General features: G+C 45.2%; 5 protein-coding genes across 5 annotated transcripts; 2 read left to right on the top strand and 3 right to left on the bottom strand.

The window, feature by feature from the left end:
- Window positions 1–755: 755 nt before the first annotated feature.
- Window positions 756–1,321, bottom strand: PENARI_c040G03803 (uncharacterized protein; the record flags this gene model as incomplete). Its single annotated transcript, XM_022637071.1, has 3 exons — window positions 756–830; window positions 1,031–1,121; window positions 1,182–1,321. The coding sequence occupies 3 exons, from the start codon at window positions 1,319–1,321 to the stop codon at window positions 756–758; spliced, it is 306 nt and encodes a 101-aa protein (XP_022483073.1).
- A 3,226-nt stretch (window positions 1,322–4,547) lies between these two features.
- On the bottom strand, window positions 4,548–5,858 carry PENARI_c040G11333 (zinc-binding alcohol dehydrogenase family protein; the record flags this gene model as incomplete). Its single annotated transcript, XM_022637090.1, has 5 exons — window positions 4,548–4,929; window positions 4,995–5,191; window positions 5,283–5,587; window positions 5,640–5,707; window positions 5,758–5,858. The coding sequence occupies 5 exons, from the start codon at window positions 5,856–5,858 to the stop codon at window positions 4,548–4,550; spliced, it is 1,053 nt and encodes a 350-aa protein (XP_022483079.1).
- A 4,990-nt stretch (window positions 5,859–10,848) lies between these two features.
- On the top strand, window positions 10,849–11,466 carry PENARI_c040G11327 (uncharacterized protein; the record flags this gene model as incomplete). Its single annotated transcript, XM_022637089.1, has 3 exons — window positions 10,849–11,324; window positions 11,379–11,394; window positions 11,449–11,466. 3 exons carry the CDS (start codon window positions 10,849–10,851, stop codon window positions 11,464–11,466), a joined length of 510 nt encoding a protein of 169 aa, XP_022483084.1.
- A 3,729-nt stretch (window positions 11,467–15,195) lies between these two features.
- On the bottom strand, window positions 15,196–15,853 carry PENARI_c040G05369 (uncharacterized protein; the record flags this gene model as incomplete). Its single annotated transcript, XM_022637074.1, has 2 exons — window positions 15,196–15,359; window positions 15,820–15,853. 2 exons carry the CDS (start codon window positions 15,851–15,853, stop codon window positions 15,196–15,198), a joined length of 198 nt encoding a protein of 65 aa, XP_022483077.1.
- Window positions 15,854–16,520: 667 nt separating this feature from the next.
- PENARI_c040G06723 (uncharacterized protein) lies at window positions 16,521–17,047 on the top strand (the record flags this gene model as incomplete). Its single annotated transcript, XM_022637076.1, has 2 exons — window positions 16,521–16,691; window positions 16,748–17,047. The coding sequence occupies 2 exons, from the start codon at window positions 16,521–16,523 to the stop codon at window positions 17,045–17,047; spliced, it is 471 nt and encodes a 156-aa protein (XP_022483065.1).
- Window positions 17,048–17,286: the final 239 nt, after the last annotated feature.

Below are 17,286 nucleotides of genomic sequence, written 5' to 3'. Positions count from 1 at the left end.
TTCGGCTTAACGGTGATAAGCATTAGTCAAGTCGCTAGGAAGTCTAGGAGACGGATCAGAAATAAAGTTAGCCTTACGTTTAGGCATAACGACGACACATTATCTTGGGAAAAGAAAAAACCACACCACTTACCTAAGGGGGACCGCAGATTTATAAGTCTCGGGGACGAAACTCCTAGGAGGGGGAGGTGATATTACGGACCTACTAGGCACCAATCGATTATAGGGCCGCAACTTACTAATAGGCCACCGAGAGCTAACCGATCTATCTATTATTAGATCACGTGTAGTACCTTATACTCTAGACACCCTAGGTATTTAAGGAAAAGAGAAATGTGATCATACTTAGTGAGCATAAGCATAATTTACCCTAAGCGGACCCACCCAGCAGACTTTATCCTATATATATATACCTATACAGGACGGACAGGGTCTACGCGCCAAAAGGCCACTTTCGGCCTTCCGCTTACCATCTCATGGTATACCGCAATAACCAATAAAACGGCAACCACGTGATCATACAAGCAGTAGAAATATCGACGGTCGAAGAGTAGATCTTACCAAGCCAAATCTACTATTCTACTCTCTACTACTCTACCACAGAAGGACTCAGGATATATAAGGACACTCATTCATATATCTAGTTGAGTTCTTCGTGTTCAATCATACATTGTTACTTGTGTCTACTATTCAGAACCTTTGGTGACTCGTACAACTTGATTATAACTTGACAACACTACGAATAGACCTATACTCTAGTATTGGTTGGTTCGGCGCATTATCTGGCATCGCTCCTCGATACCCTCAAAAGGACTCAGCCCGTATAAGGCCTGTTAGGCAACGGTACAGTTAAGAGACAGATCGTTGACGTTGGAAGCAGAGAAGCATTAGGCAAGTATATTCCAGGAATCTTCTAACATAGCGACGACCCGATAGTCGTGCGTAACAAGAAGGTCCGGAAATAGTGTATACACCACGCCATATATCGGAGATAGGCAATAGGGCGAAGGGGGCGGTTCTTCTTCCTAACTCCACCGGTAAGGGCACGGCGGAGACTAGTAGGAGAAGTAGGTCCACTAGGAGTGGGGGTACTAGGAGTGCTAGAGGTAGGAGTCTCGGAACTAATGATCATCGAGCGTACTGCTAGCGAGAATTTAGGTGCACTAGAGGTTTCCTCCTACTTATCGTCCGAGCTAGATATCACACTCTTAACCTTAGATAGAGTGGGCGAACGACTAGGAGGAGCTAGCGCTGCCGGGGCCTTGCCACGACCGCGACCACGACCACAGCCACGACCACGGCCTATTCCGCGGGGAGGCATAATAATCAGCGTGTAGCAGTTAGATCGCTACTAAAACGACGGCAAAATAATAGCGGATTAGCAACGTATCGTTAGACTCAGATATAGGGATAGTCATCACACCTACCTAAAGATATAACAGCCAGAATCTAGAGAAACCCTAGAGAAACGATAGCGACGTGAGAACGTGTCGCTATTATAGAAAATAATAAGGGAAAAGGGAAACTAAAAGGTAAACAACAGAGGATTTACACCTATAGGGGTGAAATCACAACAAAGCCCTACAACCTAAACAAACAAAAATAGCAACAAATATGCTTTATTCACGTAGTTTCACTATGTCGAAAGACGCTTTATTTACCACAACAACGCACACCACCTATGCCGACAAAACCCCTAGCACCCTAACTAGGAAATCATAAGGTTTTCCAACCCTATCAAATTCCTACCTTAGGCCCCAATCGTCCTGCCTATAACTATCCTTCCTTACACTATCGTTTCCCTATCGCCTTACCGTCTTTACGTAATTACTATTTCCCTTACAAGAACTAGCTACCTTTTCCCACTAGGTTTTTAATGGGCTACGCTCTGCAGACTTCACCACGGGTGCGGACACCCGTACTAGACGGGGGGATAATTATAACGGAGTCCTCAGGAAGCATACACAGATCTCTCGCACTACCAGAGGATCAACATCATATAGGTGTCGACACGTCAGCGTTTCCTCACCGTAACGCTAATCCCCCATATTAAATAGTGCACTCCAGGAGAACCTAGAGGTTCTCCAAGAATCAGTCTCTATATTCCTCCAATATACTACTTGCTTCCCAGGCATCTTCGTCTTACCTAGTTGACAGGCTCTATCCTGCAAATACTAGACCCCTCTTCTTTACAATACTAGACCCCCCGGAGTAAGCTTAGCATTATATTACTTAGAAAAGTACGGGCTATCTAATGATAAAATCATAATTATAATAACACTATGAAGTGATCGAGTAGACTACTCCCGATTAGTCGAAAAAGTGTTAAAACCCGTCCTTTAGACAGACCTTAGGTGGCACTCTCAATTATATATATCTCTACACTCTGATATATATCTCTATAATATTAGTCTAAACTTTTACTACTATAAAATAAGGTTTCCTAGTATCCTAATAAGGTTTAGCTTATAGCTTACTAGCTAACAATGTCTACTACTATATTAGATAGACCATAATATACTACTATACTACCTTTTACTAGGAATGTAAGGTTTAACCGCTAATAGCTCGCTTACTAATAGACGTACTAGTTTATAAATAGTATATTTGAAATTAGCTAACTTTTCTCTATCGAATGAACCCCTTACTTAATTCGTAGTATATAGAACTAGCTAGTTATAGTGCCTAACGTACTAGCTAAACCCTCCTAGTCACGTGGCCGCTGTTCACGTGGCCGCTAAGAGTAAAATACGGGGTGTAAGATACGAATACGGGGTAATCTATTTAATAGGGGCTGCCATAGATAAGGGTGGGTATCCGATTACGGTAATAAATCCCGTCGGTCGCAACGCATACAAGGTTTTCACCTATTTTTGATCATCCACCACACCACAATTATTAGTCTGATTATTATAAAACTTTCACAATTCCTAGATCTAATAGGTAAATAGACCGTGTCCAATTTATAGACCGATTAGAGCAATATGTAGCCCGTGGTCGCGGAGTAAACGTCGAACCTATAGTACTGCAACCACCCAAAAAGGTACAAGGAGGTACAAGACCAAAATACTTCAAACGCGTATAACTCAATAACTAGACGGCTATGCAAGCTCCGAAGCAAATGGGAGATATCTCACGTATACGTCTATGACCTATAAAAGTCTGAGACCGATCGGAGCTAACTATACCTCCGTAGTCAGGGTGATAAAAGAACCTGTAGTCAGGGTAGCCCGTACTTTTAGGTAACAAAGTTAAGACGAAGCCCTAACCTGTAGTCAGCCCTGACTACAGCACCCCCCGTGGGATAGACTACAGACACACAGCCTAGTTAGTTACCCGCTATAAACACTATAAAGATACTTTATCGTCTACTAGAGAGGTAATACCACTCTAGGGAGACATAAAGGCTAAAAAGGTGTTAACATTGTAGGATAGTAGGTAGAGATTAATATATATATCTTTAAGCATATATAGGTCTATCCTAGCGCAGAATCAATGGTTAGTTTAAAGACGATGCCTTATAAATAGAGGCGAGGCTTATAGTGAGAATGGGTATTATAGACGGAAATTAAGAATAGGTTCCGTATTTAGGTCAAAATAGACGGATATTAAGAATGGATTCTATATTTCCGTCTATACTCATGAACCGTATTTCTGACCACAATGCTATTATATATAGTAGGAAATACTAGAGATTAGACATAATATATAAGTATGGTAGTGTTGACAATAGATTAGCAATTAAGAAGAGGTTAAGTGAGGGGTGAGAATGGGTGGTATGGACGGATATTAAGAATAGATTCTTAATTTCGGTCCATTAATTCTTGGCCCCACTTCCCGTTTGGGAATTACTGACTATCCACTCCCGCCTGGATATAAAACTCCCAACGTCCATAACAAATCAAATAAAATAGATAAAAATATAAGGGTTAAAGATTCATAATCAACCGTAATCTGTGCTTTAGAATATGATACAAAAAGGCTGAATATTGCGAATCCAAACCTACCTCATGGGTTGGGTTTTGGCTACTAGAAGAGTTTTGAAATCAGCATCTATTTCCTATTCTGGACTAGCGCCATGCAGTTGACATTTGGCATGGTCGATGGTAGAGTACGAAGGTGACTTAATTTTACTAGGGGGCTGCATAGTAAATAGAAGTACCCAAGGTTCATGGCCGCCGATACTCGGACCATGAGTATTGCCAAGAATTCATGCAATTTTACCGAATAATGCATTGGAAATGTAATTACTGCTTAAGGCCTATTCAGGCCTAGCGTGAGCTGATCGGGTCCAAATGCTAAGAATGGGGGTCCTTTTAATTTAGACCTATACATATACCAGAAACAAAGAGCGGTTACATGGTTAATCACCGTTTTCTTTACGACTATGTCCATCCAGGTTACTCAAGAGATTTTGTAAGTAAAGCAGCATGTATACGCAAATCAAAAAGATGTAATTTGTTCTCGACGGAAGTTCGCAAATATCCGCATATGCTATCAGATAACGACCTCCACTGCGAAGCCTTGTTCAACGAAGCAATCCAACCTTAAGCAAATGGAGCCCCTTCGCCTGGCTCATCCACCCCTAAAGCAAGTTTTCCCACAGTAGTTGCAGACTCAATTAGCTGATGAGCTTCCTTCAGTCCAGCAAGGTTCAACTTAAGACGTCTATTGAGGTTTGGTACCAACTTTCCCTCGTCTATGTAACGGGCCAAGGTCCCAAAGATTCGGTGGTAGTTCTCTAGATTAATACGATGATAGGCTGACGAGCCTAGCCAATCCCAGGAAAAAGTCATCGACTTCGACATGAATTCAGTCCCATAGAGATCGAATTTAGCTTGCACAATTGAGCAAACTTTAGCAAAAGGGGCACAGATTTTGCCTAGGGCGTGGATATATTGCTCCGTCCTTGCAACCACGTAGACATACCTATAATTATTAGGATTATCTTTTTCAATGTAAAGAACACGATAGTAAGGGAGAACGGAACGTACCTAATTGGGACATCGAGGTTCAAGGCTTTGATCTGGGCCTCGAGATCCTCCCTATGATTCACAACATGGGTGGCACCCATTTTCCTGCATGATTCCATAGTCTCAGGTCGAGATGCGGTAGCAATCACCACGGGAACTTGCAAAATATTCCTAGCGATCTGAATAGCAGCGCTTCCCACTCCACCTCCGCCATTGATCTAGTACAGACAGTCAGTTATGAGTTTATAAATGCAATTCAGGTAGCAATAGTCATTATAGCACTAGGTAAAGGGAAATTCGAAAACTCACAATCAAAATACCAATGTTTTCGTTCTGCTTAATCTCAAGCCTGTCAACAAGAGACTGGTATGCCGTACCGAAGGTCAGGCCCATGCTAGCGGCTTCCACGAAGTCAAGCGACTTCGGCTTCTCAGCACAGTGACGTTCATCAACGAGAAGGTACTCTGCAGCACTACCTTGGCGAGTAGTAGAGCTCACGTAGAAAACATCATCGCCAGGTTTGAAATTTCTGCACTGTGGCCCGACCTCCAAAACGGTTCCGGCACCGTCAAACCCAATGATATGGAAATCCTTAGGCACAAACTTGTAGTAGTCTTTATTTGATAAGCTTGAAAAGTCCAGAAACAAAGGGAGCAGGATCATTACCTGGAGCGTCATCATAAGTCCCTTTGCGAACTTTCGTGTCGATAGGATTCACAGAACAAGCCTTGACTCTAAGTGACATCAGAATCAATGTGACGGTACAAAGAATGAGAATACTCACTGCACAAGAACGTCCATTCCTGTAGGGCTCCCCGGTCGTGGAACGTCGCGGGACTCGAAGTTGTCGACTGAGCCATATTTGGCAACTCCAATTGCTTTCATTGTTTTTGTTTTCATCGCGAAAACGATTGGACTTTTTCCCACAAGGAACCTAGGAAGGGAGCTTAATACCTATTATATCTTTCAGAAAACCCGTAATTTTAAACCGAGGTTTAGTGAAATATGATTAGAATATCCTGCTGCATTTATGATGACTTTTCATACTTCGGAGCGGTGATCCCTGAACGCCGACCTCGGTACCATGAAACATCGGGCCGCCACTTTGATGACAATAACACTTCTATCCTTGCAAGGTCTTGATCAAGTCTAAATATGCGGAATGAAACTTGTCCCCGGGATTTGGCCTGCTCTCACTTCCAGTTGATCTCGATCAAAATTAGAGAGCATGACACGATGACCTAAGCGTTGTGTTATGCGGAAGCTGATCCGAAATTACACTCCATACGTTGAGAAACTGACAATGGCGGTTGTATAGTAATGATGAACGGGGCTAGATTCATTACTTTTTTCCCTGATGATCAAAATACCCACATCGACCGAGGCTGCGCTGATCCTACCCGTTCCTCTCTCAGAGCATAATCTCATCCCTTGCGTTTGACTATCTATATGCATATTTTGGAATTATTTCGGTCTTTATCCTAGCATTAACAAACACTCTTTGCGGTCCTTCCTGAGATTTCTTCAATATTTAAAGTATCCGACCTGTAGGCTTCTTCATATCCGAGCAGGTTGGTAATACAACTAAGGCTTAGATTTACCAAGCTTAGTATGTAGGTTACGCCACTGTATCAACGGGTGGCTGGTGCCGGTACCGGTAGACTAACTCGACGATTGACGATGTGTGCCGTGTATCCGAATTGAGGACCGCTAGTATCATTAGCCTCCATTCGATTTGGAATGGGTGATAATTCTGAGGTTATGTTTCGGTCAATGCTTGTAGTTCGGTACCAGGGATGCAGCTAGGCCGTGCGAGAATGTGGGGTGCCGTGGATCTGCCGCCGAGGCTTGAGTTTTCTGATTACAATATACTGTGACGGTCCTCGGATAGACCTTCAGATTCCCAAGTCCGGAGAATCGGGCTTTAGCGATTGGTGTAACACGGGCTTCCACCCCTCTGGCAAACTCAACCGGAATAATCGGATAGAGGTACGGGGGGTACCGCATCGGTCCCGAATGTCTCGGGATCTCGGGTTTCCATAATTGGGACTTACATGGTTTCTAATACCCCGAAGCTCCTTTGAAGTAGAGTCCGTATCTGATCAGTAACTCTGGTTCATCAAACCTAACCTTTAGCATCTACAACAGGGCAATGATAATCTTAGATCAAGGCGTATCTCGGCCATCATCATCACCAAGTATATCGAATGTTGCGCCCCTCAGCTTACAGCGATTTTCGAAAACAGTTTACCCCTAGACACTCGCGCTTTGTTTCTCGGTCCGTACCCGAGACAACGATAGGCCAGATCCAGCTAGTCCGTAGATTAGACTGATCTTTAATTGGACAATACCTTACCACTTGTCCCAATAAGGGTTCAGCTTGTTCCAGGTACGGGCCGATGAAGAAAGTCTAAGTGTCTGGGGGAGTAAACTGTTTTCGAAAATCGCTGTATCTAATTTCTCTGTCAAATCCTGATTCAAATGACCAGAGAAAGCCACCGAGGACCGAACTATGTAACTCCCATTTTCAGTTTAACCGAATATCTCAATATACCATCCATTATACGGAAAGGACAATGTATATCTAGCTTAGTTCTTCCTATTCAATTAAACATTGTTACTTATGTGTTCAGAAACCCTTAGTTCCCGAATACCTAGGGTGCCCGAGGATAGGATGACAAATATCGCTTGGCTCTCTGTGGCCGATCAGTAAATTGCGGTCTCACACCGATTGGTGACTAGCATGTACGTAAAGAAACACTATGCTGGTAAAAGGTTGATGACGGATATTGTTTAGATGGTGGAAGTTAGATTAAAGATAATTTTGGCCTATGAAAGTATCGATGTTCTAGCAGTTTAGATAGAGTATTAAAAGAAACAAAAGCACATGTAACTAGCTAGTCCACTGACCGAATGAAGGAGAACTTCGCTTAAGGCCGGCACCTATTAGTGGCGGAGCTGCTTTAAGCTTATTACGGCCTGCACCCTGCACCCTACATATCATTGTGAGTAATAAATGGCTGTATTGTCTTGGTCTGCCGAACAGATTTGATGAATTGAAGGGGACTACGTCGGATAGACGCTCACAGAGATAGGGTAAATTCGATCACTGACACAGATTTATTGATATTGAACGTACCGAAAGATATGACCGGGGCACGTAACTGATGAACAGGGACAGAGCCTAAAGGCGTTGTCGCGCTAATGTTTTTCTCAGTTTCTGCCATCCTCTTGAAGTTTGTGGCGGGAATACCACTACCGTGTTTTTGGTTTGGCTATAAACCGCACTACTGCCCATTGCACCTACTTGCTCCGGTACAGTACCTGCGCTATTGCTACCTCCTCCTCACAGGTCTTAGTTCAGATTGTCTTGAAATGGGGCTCATCTCCAGCAACTAATAGGAGGCAGTGTTTTACAAGCACGCAGCGCCCGTTGTCAAGCGCCTGCCTCAGAATTGCGGTCTATCATAGCTTTAGGGCTTGGTATGGACAATAAAGTTCATTAATGTTTTTTTACTTTCCTTTTCCTTCCCGGTATCACATTCGCACCCTTCCACTCAAGCAAGCACTTCCATCACTTCCATCCTACGGTTATCTAAGAGAACTGTGTATTTTCGAAACGTGCTTCACATACCCTTCTCTTATTGCTGCTTAATTGCGCTACGGATTGATATTGTAAACTGGATTGCAAAGCACAGTGCATATTCCACATTCGGTCACCGGATCGCTGGCCTAGTACTAAGGCAAATAGAAAGCCTAGAAAGGGCTAATATGAGTTAGCAATAGCACTAGTCTGGTGTGTACCGCCCGAAACTCACTCTGGACGAGTAATTGCCTCCTCAAACTGGGACAAGACTAAGGGATAAATGATCGGAAGGGATATCGATTGTAGGCATATTCCACTGTATGCTAATTCCTTTCTCCCACAGAAATATCTGCACCCCATCGGCATCCATCCATTCGGGTTCAGCTTCCAAATCAATGCCAAGCTTCCTCAAGCAGAGTGGTCTCTCTTGGCAACCCACAGGGTAGATATCCTCTCCAGAACGAAGTAGAGTCAACGAATTTGCGTGAAGCTCAATTCCGTCCGGCTTCTTGCCTACCAGGTCATGATAAAACGACGAAGCGGTTTGGCCTCGTTCGGATGGAGCCAAGGGGGACTCGAACACATTTTCAATCTTCAAGGCGCTATCAGACGAGTCGACTAGTACTCGATATCCATTATGACAACATATCCGGAAAAGTAGTTGTGGCAGACTTCCTTGCGGTCCTGTACGATGTTTGGGAAACGAGGGCGTGGACCAAGCAGATAACGACGGACGTACTTCGGAAAATGGGGAAGATGTTAAGCGAACCATTTTCCGAACGGCAACATATTCTGGTCATGATGAGGCGAAATAGGTGGAGGTAGGCTTTTAGTCCATCCGTTTGAGACAGGTGACGGTTCGGTCGAGCCTTTAGTAGTGGGTAATATTAGGTCTGGTTGGGCAAGGTCGGCCTGAATGACAGGACTGAGGTTGTTTTTGCGATGTCGAATTATCGCAAGAGCCACTTTTACCATCGATAGCCATTGTCTCGGCGTAGCCATCACACCCTGAATTGGCAAGCGAGACACACTGCTTGGTAACTTTTTGCAAGGCTGAGGAGACGTGTGGATACCTGCCAAGGAGGTCTGTCTCTAGTAATAGGTCACTGAAGGAGAGAAACAACTGGCTGAGCTGTTCAACACCGCTTTCTAGCTCATTAACACGGTTTTGCAGAACTAGAATGGTGTTCTTTCTCCGAGTCCTATATGCTTGCTGCGCCTCTCGTAACTGCTTGCGACGTCGCTAGAAATGATCAGCAGATGCCTGATAGCATATATCACTCTCAACTAACCTCTGTTATTTCGCTGTTAGTGATACGAGGTCGTCCACGCGTGCGTGTTTCGCCTGCCTAGCATCCTTTTCAGTTAAGTTTTCTTCGTTACGACGACTACCATGACCTACCATGGAGACAGTAGTAACTCAGGAGACGGATGTTGATTTGTTGTCAATTAATATACAGGAGGGCATGCCACGGAGACATGTTATCAGCCCAAGTTGAATAAGTCAATCACGGAGGCTGTCAGACTGACGGCCTTGTTGAATAATCCGAAAAATCTGCCGAGGGCCGATTATGAATGCGCCACGGATAAGCCTCGTAATGCTCTGGAAATCCACATAATCGAGGATCGCCATACAGTTTTCGTGGTGGGTCGTCATGCAGCTTTGGATAAGCTTGCCGCTCTGAACCCGAAGATAGTGATTGGCGGGCACAGTGATCCGAACAGTTCCTTTGACACGGATGCCATCGGCGAGACTATGGCATACTTCGAGAATTTCAATTGACGACGTGTGCCGTGTATCGGAATTGAGGGCCACTAATATCATTAGCTTCCATTCGATTTGGAATGTGTGATAATTCCGAGGTTGTGTTTCGGTCAATGCTTGTAGTTCGGCAGCAAAAATGCAGCTAGGGCGGTGCGAGAATGTGGGGTGCCGTGGATCTACCGCCGAGGCTTGAGTTTTCTGATTACAATATACTAAGACGGCCCTCGGAGAGACCATCAGAAGTCCAAGTCCTGAGAACCGGGCTTCAGCGATGGGTGTAACACGGGCTTCCGCCCCTCTGACAAACTCAACCGGAATAATCGGATAGAGGTACGGGGTACCGCATCGGTCCCGAATGTCTCGGGATCTCGGATAGAGTAATGTATTTAACTGATTCGTTAGTGCCGAAGCCCATCATCAGTGTTTAAAAACTCAAGTGACTGCGCCAACTCTTAAGCTGCCTGTGTGCAATAATTCGACATCCATTTTTTCCTCTTTGGAGATAGACCTTGTCGATTAAGAAAATGTCCCTACCGAAGTACCAAGTCATCGTAACTTCGGGCGACGAGCACGAAGAACAAGCACGCAAGCGACGTGCGATATATGTTCGTCCTTTCGTCGTGTTCTGGGCCAATTCAATGATTGCTGAAATTGTGTTCCTTCTGGTTGCGACCATCTTCTTTTCCGGCTTGCGTGAGATGATCTACAAGGTCATTTGGACATTGATTATATGCCCACTTGGAATGGGTGGCGCTATGGGAGGTCTCACCACTTTCTTTCTGGTGGACCATTACTATGGCAAAAAAGCCGTGTGGTTTACCGCCGTGCTCACTCTCCTGGTGCTGGGAAGTTGCAACTATCTTTGCTTCAGCCTCGACTATTACTTCCACTACTTTGGCGCGTCGTCTCATCCGCTGTGGTTTCATTGGAGGTATCCAGCTATATTCATGTCTGGCTGGTCTAGTGGGAAGATGCTTTTTACCGACGAAGGCCAAAAGAAGTTGGCTCGTCTCGGACTTTGAAAACAGAAGTGCGTCTGCTGACATGGTTTCAGGCTTCTGTGCCATCATGTAAGTTATTTGCATACCGTAACATCAGCATTTGCTCACCATTATCCTGTGTAGAGCATGGGAACTGAATAAGTGTTTGTCTCGTGTTGCCTAGCAGAGTTCCGTTATATTTTTCATTGATGCGTGATAAAAATGAATGTTGTTGACATTTGCACTGGTAGGGATTGACTTCCTGAAAGGGGTGTCGAGAAGAGGGATTTTGTGAGGGCGGACATTGCGCCTCGCCAGGTTAAGAGGCTTGGAGAATAGATAGGCCAATTTAGTTGACTAGGAATGATGAATGTTGCGCATTACTGCTTCTGCGGGATCAAACATTGACATAATCTCCGTGACGTTCGAGGTCTCGAAAGTAGTTTCCCTTATCTATGTTTCCGGGGCATCGATCTGTATCGCTGGTGCGTTACCGATGATAGTTGCTGTGCTTGTGCTATTTCTCCCAGGTTGACCCTAGAAGCAGAAGTTCGCACGATGTCTTTTGGTACGACTCTAGTATAGTAGAAGGAAGTTTTTATGTTGTCCATATTCGTCACATATTTGCGCTGTTTCTATTCTCAAATCCCCAGAAGCCTACTGCCCTTCGAATAACTGGTGTCGACTCCAGGAAAGGTACAAGCTCTTGCTGGAATGCCTTGAACGCCTCGGACTCGGCGTGGTGCTTCAATGCATCTCGATTGGTGTACCTGCGTTCTCCCATTAGCAAAAGACTGCCCAAGAGCTTGAAAAAGCTGAGCAAAAGCGCACTTTTCTATGATAGTAAGTTCATTTCTGCCCTCCGGCTTGACCGCATAGTATTGAAGCGTCCCAGGCGGGGTGTTTATCGCTTCCCTTTTCGATGTTTAGCGCAGCTCTCAGGACGTTTGAGTTTGATACCTCCTGTATACTTACGTGGAATGTTCCACCGGGAGAGTCAGAGCATGGGCGGTTGTAGAACTGCGTTAGCTCTCGACTCCCCCGTAAACATACCCCTAGGCGGAGGAAATGACACTAGCCGTGTCACAGGACCGCCCCCCCCACCCTCTCGGGTGGGGGGTGTCCCACAGCCAAAATGCAATTAACAGCCATAATGCAAATTTTCTACTTTTTCAACTTTACGCGTATATCTACCCACCAAAAAATGCCAAAAAAAGCTCATGATGAAGAGGCTCTGCTAGCTAAGGCATTAGATACTTATGATACGCAAGAATTTTCATCCCTACGTAAGGCTGTGGACCATTATCGCGTGTCTTATTCGAAGCTTCGCGGTCGCAAAAACGGACGGACATCTCTCTCTGATCGCCCTACCACCAATAATGTATTAGATTCGAAATAGGAAAATACATTAATTAACTAGATCGAACTACTAAATGCTTACTATATACCTCTAGCTACAAAGGGCATTGAAATTGCCGTAAATCGCCTATTAAAACTAGCGGGTTCGGAGAGAGTTATTAGTCCGATGTATAGCTATCGGCTAATACGGCGTCTACCTCTATACATCAAGCTTGTTACCTAAAAACCTGTAAGAAAGAGGGGTCTAGTATTTGCAGGATAGAGCCTGTCAACTAGGTAAGACGAAGATGCCTGGAAAGCAAGTAGTATATTGGAGGAATACAGAGACTGATTCTTGGAGAACCTCTGGGTTCTCCTGGAGTGCACTATTTAACATGGGGGATAAGTGTTACGGTGAGGAAACGCTGACGTGTCGACACCTGTATGATGTTGATCCTCTGGCAGTGCGAGAGATCTGTCCGTGATTCCTGAGGACTCCGTTACAAAACCGAAGATATCTTTACGAATTTAAGCCGAGGATCCTAGGGTTATTAGCTATTAGTATAATAGGCTTGCTTATCTCTATCGTAAGTATGATTTCGAACCTTATAAGATCTATAATTAGGATAAAACCGGCTTCTAAATAGCGAAGGACTTAATTACCACGTTATCTTTACGCGTTAAACTGCTAATATTGCTACTAGAGATTGAGGTAGTATTGAATATATCCCTACCGATAGCTAGGTTATGTTTCTATAGTTTCTAGTTAAAGGCAGCGTCTATATAGAAGACTAGTATAGCAATATATCAACCTCTTCCTCGGCGTACAAAACTATCTGTTTAACGTCTAGTGGCTAGACGGATAGTGAGACTACCTACCGATAGTTCTGCTCGTTTTATAAAGCCACAAAAAATCGCGTAAAACGCGGGCGACCGAGGCTTTTACTAATAGACAATTATACATTATATATAACTATCGAATTTCCCGATCTTTATAAGGAAAACTTAATTGTTGCTAGGTATTTTATGCCTTACACGACTTATCTATATTAGCCGCTTAATGCTAAGGCTTTTTCAAGCCTAAAGCATTATTTTAAAATAGCGAATACTAACGTTGTAGCGTAGGGTAGAAGCAATAAAAAACGCGACTTCTTCCGCAATATTAATGCCGTCCGACACCGCGCTCTACGATCTAAACCTATTTAAACTTCGTTTAGATCTACTAGTATTTGGTCACTAGATCCTAAATAAGTTTTAGATAATTTAGGGTAGTATTCGGACGAAGAGACCTTACGTATATACGACGAGCCGTCACCCGCCCACGAATTCTTAAGTTTAGCGACTACTTCTCCGCCTAATTCTTATACGCGCACTAAAAAATTGGAGAATACGGTCTTCCTACTACTTAATAACCCGAGTCCTGATTTACGAAAAATTCGGAAGTATTTACGGCGCGCAATCAACGCCGGAAAATCGTCTCTATATAATACGGAACTTACAGAGATAAGCCTTACGCGCGCCCTTAGCCACAAAACGCCTAGGAAAAAGCCAAGAAGTAAGCGCTAGGTAAAGGGAGCTACCAAAAGCCCTCTTTCACCAATTTTGGGAAATATGCTAGTACAGCGAAGGTGTGAGAAGGAAGATAAGTTGAAGCTTCGTGCTTGGCGGAAAGACGCAGTGAAAATGGCGGCCGATTTGGCGGCTAAGGAATTGGGGGAAATAGCTGAAAATGAGGAGGATAATACATTATTGGCTAATGAGGTTACTGATGGGCTTTATTTCATGGGAGCCGAGATATGAGATCCCGCCAGACTTGTCGCCCCGTAGATTAACCATAGCTAAGAGGGCTGGTTATTGATAGATGCACTACTGAAAGGTCAGATCATTCAACTATATTCAGTAACTTCCTGTGATCGAAATAAGACCTTATTCCTATCCATCTACGGTATATGTGTTGCTCCATGGTTTCCACAAACCTCACATCGCAACATTCACCTGTGGCCTGGTGATTATCCTTTAACATATAATGATGTCCTGGTTCATAGGTCCATCATCCTGACTTGTCACTCTCTAGCAGTGGAGGTTTACTTGCTCTTAAGCGACAAGGTCGGTCAAGAATGCGTGAAAGTCTTGACGCCTCCCACAATATCCCCCACGAAATCGCCACTCGGCGCAGGACATCCAAATGCCTAGAATACGTGGGGCAAGCCTCTGTAATATTCGAGCTGGACCCTATTAAAGGCCAAAATTAGGACTAAGAAGGATCTATATAACGCGCTCTGTGAATAGAAACAAACGTACCCGGATGCCTTCAAGCGATCATGGAGTATTAGGCCGTCGTCTCGAATAGGGTCAATCTCACAGACGGCAAGGTATGTCGGTGGGAATTGATATAGTTCCGACTTAGCGTTGAGAATGTAAACGTCGGGCCCGGTGGGTTGCGCCCCGATCGCCTCTATAACGGCGATAGTGAGCGGAAATGTAGCAAAGGGATACGGCGAAGTCGGTGCCAAACTCACCGTAGAAACGGCTTATGGCCTATTTCATGTTGACCTAACTATCAGCACACTCCTCAAAGGCCCGGTAGCGGTCAATATAGCGCGAGGGCACGGCGTCGGGGTGGAGGGCGAACGAAACGATGGCTGCGACGTCCTTGACATCGTCTCTGCGGCCTAGGGAGATCAGTCGGCGTGTGAGTGTCAGAACAAGGGCACCTCCTGCACTTTATCTAGCAACGAGACATCTCTCACGATCGCCGTTCAAGGCAGTCGCGTTTATATAAGCCTAGAATGTAAGTCTTTCTCCGTCTTTCCGGCGGACGTGGCAACCTACCTAGTTCCACGCCTCTATAGCGTCATCTAGCTGGGCAGGAGCGTTGTGTTTCGGTGCAAGTCTGTAGCCGACCGAAACTATAACATAAGGTAGGCGTTCGGCGACCTGCCTGCAGAAAGTGTCCTCGGACTCCGAGTCACCACAGCAAAACCCGCCCGCCGTGGAAATATAGTCCGACAGGGAGTGGATAGGTGTCGCTATGGCCAACGGTGGGCATGTAGATTCTCACTGTTAGCTGGCGTGTGATCTTTCTATCTTCTGTTGTATGTTGGAGTGCGCAGTTAGTGGCCACAGGTATTAAATCTTCTGCACGGGGATGGCAACGGGAGGCCTGCTCTTGCATACCAATAGTATCGTTCGGCGAAACGACTCGAGGCATATTAGCCTGATCAGCTAGAGCTTTACTGCGCGCGCATAGCATAAACGTCGCCGGTCAGTTGAGGGCGTTGGCCTATGGCATTTTCCACCTAGATCCAAATTTGTGCGCTGCACAGGGATGGTTGCGTTGCGGCCGGGTATTTGTCACCTTGAACCATGACTCTGCTATCAGTGTCTCCATTGTACAATATGCTACAACTTGTGGGTAATCGGTTCGGGGTCCCGCGGAGCTAGGGATTAACTGTGAAGGGAGGACATTTCGCCTTTGCCGTCTGTAATTTTATAATAGGTGCTTGGGCATCCGTTGGAGTCAAATGTTCATGACACGAAGAAATACAACGCATGATGAATAAACATACGCCGAGGGACATTGGCGATCTTCTGCCGAGTGGAACTCGGAATCTGGTCTGATCAATCATCAGAGCCTGAGGAGCCTCCGGCGGTTGTTCTCGTCGGGCTTACTGGCCAAGATGGAGGACTCCATTAGTCTCAAACAGAATGGACTCAGTTCGTAGCTGTTGCGGTATTCTCTGGAGCAAGGTGTCCTTCAGTCGACAGGGCAATGGCTGTGGTATCCTCCGGGCTATATAAGAAAGCTCTCATATCCCACATAGGATCCGATCAACTTCGCTTTCTCTTTCAGGAAGATCAATCCTCCTCCTTCTGTCATGTCTCGCCTGACATCTGTCGTCACGGGCACCGAGGCCAATACTCTTGGACCCCAAACACCAGCCCAATCCTTCTACCAGCAGTATGCCATCGCAAACGCCGCTGAAGATCTGAATACAGCGAAATCCCCCCGTTCTACGCCGACCATGCGGTTTTCCACAACCAAAATGGTGTTGATTACCGCGGGGATCAGATTTGGCCTTGGATCAAGTAGCTCTTTGGGCAGTGCGGGAAGCTCTCGCACAACTTTGTGAAGGTTCGTGAGATCCAAAATGACGACGGCAGCGTGGATCTGGTATCTCAAATTACTCGCCATATCTGGCCCCCCGGAAACGAAAGCGACAAACCCAGCGTCAGCGTTCCTCTGTCCATGGTCTGCAACATCGGTCCCAACAATGCGCCAGGCACGGTGGGTGGCCTGCAGTTCAACGAGGTCTGGCTCTACTGGGATACCTATCTCCTGCAGCCGTACCTCCCGGCCGACTCGGTTGTTTTCAGCTCCAAGAACTTATTCGACCAGGATTGAATTATGGGTATTTTCAATGATAGGACAAGTTTCCGGGCTGTGCTGGCCGGCCCTGGAGATAGAAATATTCTTCTCCGTCTATTTTGTATATAGTATCTACTTCCCGATGCCGGGTGCTCGCATGCATGTCTCCAAACGTCCTGTGGGGAACCCCCAGCCTGAGATGAATCAATTCAAACACTGGAAGAAGCTCTGAATAGCGTCTTTCACGCATATGATATTGAACTTCTATACTATTA

Source organism: Penicillium arizonense (assembly GCF_001773325.1).
Source record: "Penicillium arizonense strain CBS 141311 chromosome Unknown PENARI_contig040, whole genome shotgun sequence".
Lineage (NCBI taxonomy): Eukaryota > Fungi > Ascomycota > Eurotiomycetes > Eurotiales > Aspergillaceae > Penicillium > Penicillium arizonense.
This window is presented reverse-complemented; position numbering and strand designations above follow the sequence as displayed.